Below are 14,388 nucleotides of genomic sequence, written 5' to 3'. Positions count from 1 at the left end.
TGAGACAAGTGGTTACATTGTGTCCAATGTCAATCCACTCTCCTCTCCATGCATCACAGGACCAAGCCCAGGCAACAGTGCCGCTTACCCACCTCTAATAACCCAATCAATGTAATCCCTCAAAGACGTGGAGGCTAACCTAATCTAAATAACCCTTCGTGGGTGTTGGAAGCTTGCTTCCTGCACTATTCAGGTCCTGTCAAGGTAACAGTCATCACTAAGGATCACAAAAATCACATTCTACCCAAAACAAGTATCTCAAAGGCACTCTTGAGTTTTCTCTTTCAATACAGAAGCATCATCAAGCCCTCCAGGTGTTGGTTACTTCCAATCACATTTCAAGCATTCCACCAGCACTAGCAAATCACTACCAGACGTCAAAAGTCTACCTTACCTCACTCAGGATAGTGCTGCTCTTACCTCACTACAGCCTGTACTTTAGAGGCAGACACTTGTTGAGTTATGCATTAGACTGCACTGTTCTACAGTTTAAATCTCCTTATGACTGCCTTCTCCAGCAAAAGAAATCTTGCAGTCTGATTTGTCATTACTTTCCAACTCTCTACAAAAACATACAGGGAAAATTGAGGGGATGTAGATGGAACAGGCTTTGAGTCTAAAATTTTAACAGAGATGATAAAAAGGGGTAGTGCTCATCTTCCAAAACACATCTCAGAGATGTTAAAAGCAAATAACTATACTTTCTTACAGAGAGCCAGGATGTTTGTGGCCTTGCATTTAACAGTTTTGGAGTCCTCTCTCATCCCTAAAACTAATGAAAGCACCTCATAGAACCATGAAACCATTTCATGCACAAGAATTCCTTAAGAATGATCTTCCTTACTGTTCTTCCAGGCAAGTAAACCCACTTGTATTTTTTTTTTTACTTAATTTTAACACTTGCTTAATTAATCTTTAAACCTGTTGCAAATCTCATCCTTCAAACAACATACCTTTAAAAGCCACACATCTATGGAGGCAATTAAGAATGTCCTTTGTCTGAATGCCCATGCTTCAGTGTCAAGTATGTACTCTCCTTTATCTTGATAAACTCTCTGAGGCTTCCCTATGTCTTGAACTTCTTTTCTGAGGCACAGTCAAAGAAGTGGCTTTACCTGAGTGCAGTTCCTGAAGAAGAAGGGGCACAACAGCAGACCTTTCTCCCTTCTTTTGATGCCCTCCATCAAGTTATAGCCTACGACTGAGTCTCCAAGAAGATGGTTAGGAAACACGTTCAGAATCCACTCTGCAGACTTAACTCTTGCCACAGGTGGTTCTAAGATCAAGATGTAAGAAAGAGTATAGCATTCCCACCCTGAGCCGGGCTCTCAGTCACATGCTCTAAGTAAACTTTTCTGGAGCCACATACTTAAAAGTTATTACTTACTCATTAATAATGTAGAGATTTTCCTCTTCATCTGGCTCCTGTGTGCTCTTCATGGAGTAAAACCGACAGAGAAGTTACCAAGTAGGGACCACCCCAGCTGGGAAGAAATGTGCTAACCATAGGCTGAGAATGAAGTTCCAAAAGCAGTCTATACTAACTGTTATTAATAGGAAGACCATCAGTTATTCCACAAAGCTCACACCACCAGGTGAGTACCATTATTCTAAAACAATGCCATAATGATAGGAAATCAGCAATCAATACAAAAATACCCACAAACCTCAAATATTTGGACAAGAACATTTTGAAAACATTATTTACTTAATTATAATAATAAATAATAAAATAATATTGACTTCTTTTCTGCAGACTAAAATAAGTAAAATTAAAGCAGTATAACATGCTGCATTTTATAACATATGGGTGGTGGAGGCAGTAATGATTAATGACTCTAGCAATTTCAATGATCTTGAGCTTAAGAAAAGGAAGGTTTTCCTCACTGCTCTTCCAGGCAATGGATTTAGGAAAATAAGCGAATGTCCAATTTTAAGTGTCCTTACTTAGACCCACAGGTAACCAAACACAATGACAACCTGCCACTTCTGCCTCCATTTTGTCGGCTCTTTCTCTTTGACCCTGCATGGTCATGAAAATCACTAGTGTGACTGTCTATGTAATCTGTGTCTTCCATTTTAGGCTGAAGGCACAGTGTGGTAAACCCACAGACGTCTTTGATGCCAGGAACAGACCACTCCAAGATGAAAATTATCTATGGTAGGCAGACTGCATGCTCCAGTAGATCAGAGTCACAGAATGGGTTCTCTTAGGGATGACATGATTGACAGTTTAACAATTTACTGGACCACCTTGCAGGACCTGAGCTGAGACAATGGTGGGCAAAACCACACCATGACCAAGACTGCTTACCTACAGGTACTTCTTGCTACTGCCCCTACTCTTCCTCTGTCTAAATCTAAAGTTTCTATCAGTAAAAGGAAGATGAACTCATGGTCTTGGAATCCCTTTCTATCTCCTTTTTCCCAACATGTGGATGAAATCTTCTCCCTCTGCTTTTCACCTATACTCGCCTCTGTAATTAGCGTCTAGGGATGCAAGGTCTGGTTAGCTTGGTGGGACTGCTGGCAGGAGGCAGGATTTCTGTCCTCCACCTCTGGTTACTCAGTCTCCCACAGGTAAAACATACTGCTTCATAGCACTTTGTAGCTAAACTGCTTTATAACTGGAATCCTCATAAAAGAGAGCCACTTTTTCAAAATCAAAGTTTAAGGTCTGTTTTCTTTGTTTATAGTGTTTCTTGGATTGACACATTTATTAAGTATGATAGATAATATAATAACAAAAAAATGGAACTGAGTCTAAGCAAAAGAGTTTTTTTCCTATAAAATAACCCTCAGAATGTGGATATTTCACTTGACCAGTTTTTATTTGATTCTTGGAAAATCTGAACATGAGTTTTTAAATGGCTGCACGATGAAAATATTCCTTCCCTAGAGAGCCCACCCAAGGTTACTGACCAAGGTTACATGGGCTCTGTGCATAAGGTATCAATACTGGACACTCAACTGTACTGTAAGCTGTCTAAAGGCTGAGGGGCGAACATGAGCACAGCATGAGTGGGGCAGAGAGTGGAGAGGGGTAGAAAGAGGAGAGTGGACACTGAGACTCTGCAAGCTCTGCACGGATGCAAAGCTTGAGAGTAAATGGCACTACTGGAAAAGTCAGAACAAGATAGGAAGTTTAAGGACCCCACACGATAGTTTTGACACCAAACTCCTGAAAGCAAGGCCAGATGTCTTTTGGGAAAAAAAGGGGAACCCCATGGCCAGCAGATCTGAGCTACTTGGAAGATTCACACGGTAGACACTTGCAATGCTTCCTTCAGAATATCTGCATAGCGGTCAAGGGCAGGTGGAAAGTGAAGTGCACACACCGTGTCAAGGGATGTGCTAGAGAGAGGTGACTGACCTGTGGTGGGAAATACCTAAAAAGGCATCACAAGAATGGGTGGTGGAGATTGAAAGCAAAGTGCCACAGACAGCTTTGGCACATGAAGTATATTAGTCTTAAGGATGAGTCCAAGAAAATAAAATGAAAGGAAGTGTAGTTCGAACTCTAAACCACCTGGCAAAGAGACCCCTAACTAAGGGCCGAAAAAGACTACAATGCAGAGAGCTGGGCACATCCACCAAATGGTTCAAGCGGTCAAGCACTGGCTCCACCCTCAGGTCCCACAGCTGGCCCAGAGCCCGAGGAATGCAACATTCTTCTGGGGAGATAGTTTACTTAAAACAGGAGTAAAAATCAGAAGCCACCAAGAAGCACTAAGGACAGAAAGACGTTTAAATCCTGGTTGCCAGTACAGGAAAAAGCTGAAGGTCTATAAAATGCTCGGAAGCAATGGGCATCTTAAATCCCAGGTTGTATCTTGAGACAACAAATATCAAAAGCCATTAGCAACTTGTTAAATATTGCTATTTTTTAAGAATTTGTGAGGGTTTTTCTTGGGGAGAAGGTGTTCCTTTGTCACATAACATTTGATTTCTCAAAATCCTATAGCAAGAGAATGAACTGCTTATGGAAACCCTTTGAAAACATGGTGGAGGCCATAAAAACATTTTAGGTTCATAAAAATAAGCAATTAAAACTGTCTGTTAAATTAAGGCAGTATCAATAACATTTTCCGCTTGGATGACAGTGTAGGCTGTTGCTAGTTCCTGCTGCTGACCTTTGTGTTGCAAAAAACCTTTTGGAATCCTGCTGCGGCCCGCACAGCCAGAGCACGAAATCTGGCGAGGGACACCGAGGTTAAACAGCACTCTAGACACCCAGTTTCAGTTCGTCAGGGAAGCATTTCTCTTTATTCGTACCAACATGGGTTTATATACCCCTCTAACAGCAGGAGTCAAGGAATGGTTACTCTGTATCCGCAGGTAAGCAGACACTGTTTTTCAAACAGGAAAAACCACAGGGGAACTGATCCCCAGCACCCTCCGGAACCCAACTGCACATTTTTCACACCAACAACTTAACTGGGACAGGACAAAAAAGGACATTTAAAATTAAGGCAGCAAACTTACTGCTACCGACAGAATCCTTTTTCACACAACTGCACAACTCACCAACATTGTCAATAACAGTAGGATGAACACAGGTGTGCTTTGCTTGCAGACAACATGCTTTGATGAATTTATATGTCAACTAGTGAAGCTGTAGTACTACGTGAATGAACCAAACACTACCCTTGATATTCTGCACAGTATGTCACTTTAAGTCAAAAACGATTACCCACCTCCATATGTGGGACACTCACTCTACAGGTCCATTGTTTTAAGAGAAGAATATCAGGTTTCCAAAGCAGATCTGCCTAAAGACAAGCACTAGCCTTCCTTCAAGTCCCCAGCCTGTGAGTCTCACCTTCTGTTAGTTACTTTCTATTGTTGTGATGTAACACCATGACCAAGGCAACTGACGAAGGGTTCAGGAGGGCTTGCAGTTCCAGAGGGAAAAGAGTCTGCCCATCATGGCAGGGAATTGGGGCAGGAGATGGCAGACATGGTAACAGGAACAACTGAGAGCTCACATCTTGTACAACAAGTGGGAAGCAGAGAGTCAACAGGAAATAGTACATGGCTTTTGAAACCTCAAATTCCACCCCACGTTACACACTTCCTCCAGCATTGCCACACCTCCTAAACCTATTCAAACTGTGGCACCAACTGGGAACCAAGCCTTCAAACATCTGATCCAATGGGGGTCATTCTCATTCAAACACCACAACACCTACACATTTCCGATCCCACAACTGCATGGTTGAAACACATCTCTCTTTATATGTTCCAAGTCAGCTTTAGATGCATGAGATCCTATCTCAAAAGCAAACCAATACAAAACAAAAACACGTTTTCTGACTAACAACCTCTACCTTTCAACCCATCTACACATGCCTTAGCTCTTGCCCACCTAAAAGAATTCTTGCTGCTGAGGTCTTCCAATTGCCCTTTCAACTATCTCCAAGCCTCTGCTTCCCTAGTTCTGATCCTTAGGCCCTTCTTCTAATAACTAGAAGACAAAAAGTAATTGAAATTAGTATATGAAATTTGCATGATAAATAAAACACACACTCACATATGCAAATCCCACAGAAGAGAAACCTCCTATGGTAAAGACAGTTTACAACATCCTAGTTCTTTACATGCGCATCCTAAAGGTAAGTATAGCTTAAGTGTGAAGTGTGGACTGAACAGGAATGCAAAGTCACTTCCATACAGTTAGAACTGCAATAGGGAAATAAAGACTAAAAGTAAAGCACAATTTCATTTACAAAATCCAATTCTAAATTCAGTGCACGTTTACTTTGAAATCTAAACACCTTTAACCATAAAAAATATCGTTTCTGGTGACAATAGTTAAATTTTGGAGCTCTAAAAGAATTGTCTAGTAGACTATTGCAGCAGTCTAATATTTTTAATGCTGACCTTCAAAACAAAGACATTCCAAGTCTGGAAAGATGGTTCCATGACTAAGAGTCCATGCTGCACTGCCAGGGGTCAGGCTGTTTATAACCATGTGTAACTCTGGCTCCAGGGGATCTAACATCCTCTTCTGAAGTCTACAGCCACCTGCACTCACATGTACACACACACACACACACACACACACACACACACACACACACACACAAAGACATTTCAGTACCTAAAACTCAGCTGGGAGCAGTATTGATTCAATGGCCTTACTTCACTATCATACTATAGTATCATACAAAAAGGAACACATCTCTGATGTTTAACAGCTGTACCTTACCTCCCACATGAGTCGGTAGTCCATATTTTCATCCAAGTCTTCAGGCATTCGCTTCTCTCCAGCAAAGGGTCCAAATTTTTCACCCTACATAGCAATAATTATGTTGAAAAGGCATCAATGTAATAATCAGCTACTAAAATAAACTAGTTTATCTTTTGGAATCTTTTTAAATCACATCTTCATTTTTTAAAATATTAACTATTAATACAAAAGGCAAAATTAATACAAAATGTTTCCATGTTTTTTTAATCCATATTAGTCTGTTTTAGTCTAAAAGCTTCAACCCACAACACAGAAGCCAACATAAAAGGGTTAAACTGCTCCACTTTCAAATTCTGACAAGCTCTGAAGACCACGCTCTATGCTTCCATCTTCCTCACAGCCTCCGGCAGGGGGGTTAAAATGAAAAGCATGAGTTTTGCCCGACTTGAGAGACAAGCCCACCAGCCAGAACATCACCTGGTTTCCATAAAGATCATAAATCCATCCCTATTTTGCACAAGAAAGAAGTATGCTTACCGTTCTCAGAAAAAGGCAGTTCATAAATAAAATTTAAATTTGCCTGCCAATCTTTCCAGCAGCCTGGTGGTCATACTTTACGTAGGGAGTCTCAAAATGTGTGCTTTGAAGCACATAAGAATCATCAGGGCTGTTGTTTCGAGTACTGAATACTATACTTTGTTAAAAATCAGTATCTGGGAATTGAGTGTAGGGGACAGAATTCTGACAGGTATCTTGGTGAGAAGCACAGGGAAAGGCCCTGTAAACCATGAGCAAAAGATCAAGTGGGTAAAGATGATTCCCTGGTCTATCAACTGTGAGGTGCGGACTCTGAGTGTGTCAATTGTGAGGTGTAGATTCTGAGTGTATTAACTGTTAGGTGTAGACTCTGAGTGTGTCAACTGTGAGGTGTAGACTCTGAGACTGTCAACTGTGAGGTGCGGACTCTGAGTGTGTCAATTGTGAGGTGTAGATTCTGAGTGTATTAACTGTTAGGTGTAGACTCTGAGTGTGTCAACTGTAAGGTATAGACTCTGAGACTGTCAACTGTGAGGTGCAGACTCTGAGTGTGTAACTGTGAAGTGTAGACTTTGCTGTGTCAGTTGTGAGGCATTTTCTCTAAATGTGTGGGTACTTATGAAGCCATATGTAATAGGAAAGAGACAATTCTATTTATTCATGCGTGTGCATGTGTTTTGAGATGTGGCCTCATGTACCCAAAGCTGGTTTCCAACTCCACATATCTATTTATTCATGTTTGTGTATGTGTATGTTGAGGCATGGTCTCATGTTCTCCAGGCTGGTCTCCAACAACTCTATGTCCGCTTGTTTATGTTTGTGTGTTTTGAACTGTGGTCCTGCATACCCCAGGCTGGCCTTCATCTCCACATGTAGCTGAAGATGAGGCTGAGCTGAGGCTCTTAACCTCTTTCTCTGATACTCTTGTGGTGGAGTTACACATGTGGGCCTCCAAATCAACTTTTAGACCAGTGCAAAGGACTTCACCTGGGTTTCATCCACAGTACACCCCTAGCCCTGGTACTTGTATCAAAGCAGAGCCTGAGGAGACAGCACTAATGGGTTCCATTTATCAGAAATTCTGTGTCTGGATATGCAGAGAGCCAACAGTCACTCAAGCTGTGGTAGGCTTTCTTCCAATCTACCTGAAAATATTTTCTAGGAGCACCTTCCCTTTGTCAAGAGTAGAGATATGTAAAAGGATCAAAACCAAGAGGAGGATTATTGATTAATTTTGCTAATGGGAAAAATAACTACAACTCAAACGTCTAAAGAAATAGAAATTATTTAATAAGCAATAAAAAGCTGGGAATAGTAAAACAACACAGCTAAGAAGAACTACAATGACAAACCCAGCCCTCAACTTACAGATGAAGAAGAGATGTCTTTGGGAGCCGTAAACAATGGCAGAGCCCTTTAAAGTTTCATTTACTTATTTACTTACTTACTTTACACACACATGTGCGCACCACAAGATGCAAGTGGAGGTCAGAACACTACTTTTCTTCTATCATGTGGGTCCCGAGGACTGAACTCAGATTATCAAACCTGGCACCAAGAACCCTTTCCCACTATACTGTGTCATCAGTACAAGACTGTTCCTTCAATGTTTACCTTAGGATGAAAAACATATACAGAGTTTTCAAATCTAGTATTCTAAATAACCTTTAAAAAGACTGAGGAAGCTCAGAGACTGCTGAATGCAGCAGCCCAAAGGTCCTAATCTGATCCTTGAAGAACACATTTTGGAGATGTAGAAGTCTGTGCATTCCTTCTGGTTCACTTCATGCTGAAATGAGACACTCCACCTCAGGTACCCTTTAGACAGACACATAACTCCAAAAATGTTTTCCTCAAAAACTAACCATTCCTCTGGCCAGGCATGATGGTGCTTGTCTGTTATCTGAGCACTGGCTCTCAGGAGACAGAGGAAGGAGGAATGCCCCAAGTTTAAGTCCAGCCTTGGTTTACACACTGAGCTACAAACCAACCAGACTATATAGCAAGATTGTGTCTCAAGATGAAACCAAACCAGTGTTTGATGACAGGCAAACAAACACTTCAGAAGAAATGAGACCTGTGTGAGGGAATGAACACTAGCAAAGCTGAGTGGAAACTCCCCTCTGGAAAAGATACAAACACCAAGGCTTAGACTTTAAGTAGCATGATTACACTCGACTGTAGTTGGAGGTTTCTCCAGTCCCACCAGGCCCCTGCAGTCCCATGGTCTGCTTATAAAATAATCACTCAGAAACTGATATTAACTATAACTAGTTGGCCATTAGCTCAGGCTTATTACTGACTAGCTCTTACACTTAAATTAACCCATAATTCTTATCTATGTTTAGCCACATGGCTTAGTACTTTTTCTCAGTTCTGCCTTGACATCTTGCTTCCTTTGTGTCAGCTGGTGACTCCTGACTGAGCCCTTCCTCTTCCCAGAATTCTCCTCATCTGCTCACCCCACCTATACTTCCTGCCTGGCTACTGGCCAATCAGCATTTTATTTATCAACCAATCAGAGCAACACATATTCATAGCATACAGAACAACATCTCACAGCACTCTATTAGCTAATAAAAGCCAAAGGCATCTGCAGAGAGCCCCAACATTGGCTACTCCATCACCCACTGCCCAGCAGGTCTGCAAGGTCCTGCCTCCTCAAAGCAGACACTCAGTACTCAAGACTGTTGAGTTGAAGAACCTGGGTATCACAAGGTTAAGACCAACCTAAAAACAGATGGAAAAATAAGGTGCTTTTGTAACAAATTTTAGGATATGTCATTAGTGGGTAGGGTCAACTTTCAGGCCACTCTATCATGTATTTAACCTTTATCAAATTTTGCAAAAGGTAATGTGAACTCAAGCCCCCAGGAAAGTAAAAGCCAATCCTTTATTAATGGCTCTACAAGGCTGCATGATTGATTAGAACTTCCTGAAGGTGGAGAGCTGGAATGCCATAGCTCTAGGGCCAAATTATCTTGTACTGTCTTTAGCTCCCTCAATACCCACACCTTGCCCACCTCTGCATCTAACCTAACATCCATATGACAATCAGGTGAAACCTGTTTGAACGTATTTACTCTGCAGATGACTAGCTTCCACTAACCCAGAACATAAATGTCATCAGCATCTGAGTCTATAGCAGAAGGTTCCACCTTGCTGTAACTGGCCCATCTGATGTTCCCACCAATGAACTGGAAAAGCTTCTTGGCTTATGCCTTTATTCTGTTGTATAATGACAAAATCCTCATCAAACTCATTTCACAATGGAATGCACATGCTATCTTAGGCAACCTGAATCTGCTCCTGAAAGCTCTCAGCATATACTCTCAGTACCATGGGTCCACACAAGCCAATCAATCAGTTCCTCTTCCCAGTACAGGTGAAAAGGAAAATAACAATTTGTTCATTTAATTATGTGCAAAGGACTGAGGAAGGGATGAGAAACCAAATAAATACACTGGGATGAGGGTAAACAGAAACTTCAGGATGCAGGTTGCTAAGATTCTATAGTTTAGATTTCCAATGGTCTCCAAGTGTTCTCATAAGAAAGGCTTGGTTTCCAGTATCACAGTAAAGAAAACTTTAAGAAAGATGGTACCCCTTGAAAGGTCTTTGCATTATTTGAGTGTGTCCTTGAAGACTCCTCCCTTTGGCATTCTGGCCATATGGCCTGCAATGTGATGAGTGGTCATGGCCCCAGAAGGAAGCCAACTAACAGTGACTAGTCTCTTTAAACTGTTGGTTCAAATGTACCTTTTCACAAGCACTCTAGTGAGTTCATCATAGTGATTAGACAAGCAAGTGTGTTAGCTGTAAGATTATGAAAACGTGCAGCAGCATCTCTGAACTGTCTATCTTTATGGTAGAAATGCTGCAGATATTTACAATAGAACATTTGGCTTTAGATGTAGTCTGCTCTCTCTGCAACTGCTCTCACTCTGAACAGAACCCTCAGTCAAGGCTCTACGGAACGTCCCACTCTTCTGCAGCCTGTATTCACTGCTGTCTCCACTATACAAACAGCATTTCCTTAAAACTGATTTTTCAGTCACTAACCACTTCCTGTGGAGTCTAACTTAAGTAGAAGCCTTTCCAACATCTGAGGCTTTAAATCAGGTTGAAAGCTTACTTACAAAAGAAAAATCAAGGGCACAAAACACACAGATGTAATTGTTTTTCCTTTGAGTTAAATCCCATGAAATTGCCAACATTGGACCATTTTCAACCTACAAAAAAAAGACCATTTTCATACGACTCATCACAAGTCAATTATGCAAATGTGTATCATTATTGTAAACATTTACAGTTAATAATTAATGATATGAAAGGGATTCCCATATTTCAAGCAGTCATCTTAAAGCCTTCAAAACATTTTTAACAAACTTGGCCATCATTGGTTTTAGTTTTCAAATTAGAAGGCCTACAGATCTCATTTAGAGCAGAAATGCTATTCATCTACCATTTTATTTCCTTTGTTTTTTCCAGTCTTAGAGACAAAACTTGGAAAATCTTAAGTTCTGGTGCCAGGAGAGTTGATGTCTGAGCTGGATCCCCACCACTTCTATTTTCTTGTTGTTCAGCTGTTCCTACATGACCATCATCACCTTCAGTGCAAGATGTCGTCTTTGTGAAACACTCCCTAAAATTCCTTGCTTCTAGCTCCTTCCCTTGACTACTTCCATCCTGGGCAGCACTGTGAATATGTGATAACTAGAGAGAGGTGGGAGCTGAACTGGAAGGGGCAGAGTCAAGTGTAAGGAGCCTCCAGTACTACTGTGCTGGCTAGTTTTAGGTCAACTTGACACGAGCGATAGAACTCTGAGAAGAAGAAACCACAATTCAAAAAATGCCTCCATATGGTTGGGCTGCAAACAAGCCTGTAGGGCATCTTCTTAATTAGTAATTGATGGGGAAGGGCCCAGCCCATTGTGGGTGGGGTCACCCCTGGGCTGATGGTCCTAGGTTCCCTAAGAAAGCACACTGAGCCAGCTTAGCAAGCAAGACAGCAAGCAGCATTCTTGTATGGCCTCTCCATCAGCTCCTGCCTTCAGGTTTCTGCCCTGTTAGAAGTTCCTGTCCTGCCTCCCTTCATTGATGGATTAAGATGTGGAAGTGTAAGCCAAGTATTTCCTCCCCAACTTGCTTTGGTCATGGTGTTTTATCACAGCCATAGTAACCCCAACTAAGATACTATTAAAGACAGCTGCACCAGAGTGGGAGCAATAAGCTCTAATATCTGCTGTAGTTTAAGAGAAGCATGTAACTCAAATGTGTATGTGGAATTTCTGTCAAGGAATTCTGAGTTTTCAAAGCTGTATAGGTCATATAAAATGTGATCTCAGGACAGATTCTAGATAAACACACCAAACTGGGGGTGTCAAACTCCCCTCTGAGGCTGATCACATACTTAGGCTACAATGGCTTTTTTCATTCAGAGTTGTTCCTAACCAAGTACATAATGGATCCCTCAGTTTATGAACCAACAGTGACTTTTATTTTTAAAAGATTTATTTTATATGTATAATATTTTGGTTGTGTGTATGTATGTACACTACATGCATGCTTGGTGCCTGCAAGTTCAGGAAGGAGTGTCAGATATCCTGGATCTGGAATTAGAAGGCTGTAAGCCACCATGTACTGGGACCTACCTGAACCTGATCCTCTCCAAGAGCAGACAATGACTTTAACCACCTATGCATCTCTGTAGTGACTTTTAGTAAGTATAGTGGCAAAACTTGGTCCACATTCTCTGATTTCCAGTATTATTAGGAAGGGGTTGAAAGCCAAGGTTTCCTGCTGCCTCTTTTGCAATTGTAGGGGTCACCACAGGTGAGGCCTCACAACCAATGTGTGGATTCTCGGCCTTGACCTACTGTTAATTAGCAATGATAATGTGTCCCAAACAGTTGAGCCTCACTTTCTTCTTCCACTAAATAGGGACTTGGAATAGCTGATTCTTCCAGCTCTACAGTTCTGCTAAAGAGCCTCCTCCAGCCAAATTTAGAATAACTTTGGAAACAAAAGTGATCAAAAAGATAAACAAAACACACACAAACTATGGTTTTAAGAAAATAATTTATCCACCATGAGAGAACAATTTATTAAAATTAGTCAAGGGAAGGCATCCAGAATATTGTCTTGCATCTTCAATAATAGCCCTCATCAGGATCATTAGAGCAGCAATGAATACCATCCCAGACACATCAGAGAAGAGAGAAAGTCAGTCACATGCCCCTTGCTGTACTATAAAATGAAGTAAACCAGAATGCAATTAGTCAGATTCTCTAGAAGAGCAGAACAGATAAAATGAAATGTGTGTGTGTGCGCATATGAATATAAAAATTTATTTGAATATATATTATATATAAAGAGAATATATATATTCATATGTATGTATGTATGACTTACAGGCTGTGGTCCAGTTAGTCCAACAATGGCTGTCTACCAACAGAAGTCCAAGAATCCAATAGTTTTTCAGTCCACAAGGCTGGATGCTCAGCTAGTCTTAAGTGTACACTAGAATCCCAAAGTAGAAAGCTCTGTTGCCAGGGAAGGAATGCACTTGCAAGTGAGAAAGAAGACAAGCAGACACAGAGCAAAAACGTCCTTCTTTCATGGATTGTAGGGAGCCGCTATTCAAAGATGGCGCTGGCTTCCTGGGAGCCTAGCTGTAAACAACTCCATATTTGGCTATGATGCACGAGTATGGTAATTGGCCTTATGTCCTCAGCCTATCCCGTGGCTCCCCGTGCTAGCATTCTGGCGGGACCCAATCACAGTACGGCACGTTTGCCTGATTCCCTTTATAAGCAGCTGCAGTTTAGTTCTCGGGGCCCCTCACCTCCCGCTCTCCCTTGATCAAGAGGCGCTCCAATAAAGTGTGTTCTGAGACGGATCCTCGCATGGTGGTCGTTCTTCCTCGCTGGCCGAGGAGCGCGCCGCAACTGGTGCCGAAACCCGGGACGGGAAGGAAACTTTGGACACCAGGTGAGGGGTCGAGGAGGATTCAGAACTCAGCACACGGAACGGCGGTGACGTCGGTAAGTTCGCCAGGTATGCTGATTGCTGGGATAAATCCGTTTGTGCTTGCTCTTGTGTTCATTCCTATGACAATTGTTGTTCTTCTTTGCTGTTTTGTATATGCATGTCTCAAGGAAGAACACAATGTGGAAATCATTAGAAAGGGACGCAAGGCATTAATTAAGCACCAGGATAGTCTATCAGAATCAGACTTTAAAGGGGAGAACTTAAGTAGGCCTAAAAAGGAAGGATATCCAGTATTAGACGGTGAGTTAGACCCTGATGAGGAGGAAGATTTAGAGGAAGCTGCCGCTGAATATGAGGAAGAGAGACATGGGCGGCAGCGACCTCCTCCTTATAATGTTTCTGCTGGGGTGAATGTGGAACCAACGGCGCCTTCGGGACCACATCCACCCTCGGCAACACCTTCGTGTCTGCAAACAGGTGGAGGTTGTCGTTTTATCAGGAGAGACACCTGGGCGCGGCTAGCGTCTGCGTTTCCAGTTTTTGAAGATCCGAAATCAAACAACAGATATCATGAACCTGTGCCTTATAATCAATTAAAAGACCTGGTAGAGGCTGCTCGAGCCTACGGAATAACGGCCAGTTATACCTTAACATTATTGACTAGG

At 41.8% G+C, this 14,388-nt stretch overlaps 1 protein-coding gene across 2 annotated transcripts in view; it reads right to left on the bottom strand.

Annotated features, from left to right (window-relative positions):
* Positions 1 to 14,388, bottom strand: part of Prdm5 (PR/SET domain 5) — a 222,759-nt gene that overhangs the window by 151,740 nt on the left and 56,631 nt on the right. For both annotated transcript variants that reach the window (XM_076566884.1, XM_042273429.2), the window contains exon 2: positions 6,212 to 6,295. In XM_076566884.1, the coding sequence (XP_076422999.1) occupies positions 6,212 to 6,295 (84 nt within the window). The remainder of the gene's footprint in view (positions 1 to 6,211; positions 6,296 to 14,388) is intronic.

The sequence above is a fragment of the Peromyscus maniculatus genome, chromosome 3 (genome assembly GCF_049852395.1).
Source record: "Peromyscus maniculatus bairdii isolate BWxNUB_F1_BW_parent chromosome 3, HU_Pman_BW_mat_3.1, whole genome shotgun sequence".
Taxonomy (NCBI): Eukaryota; Metazoa; Chordata; class Mammalia; order Rodentia; family Cricetidae; genus Peromyscus; species Peromyscus maniculatus.
Note: the sequence above shows the minus strand (reverse complement) of the source record. Positions and strands in the feature narration are given on the sequence as shown.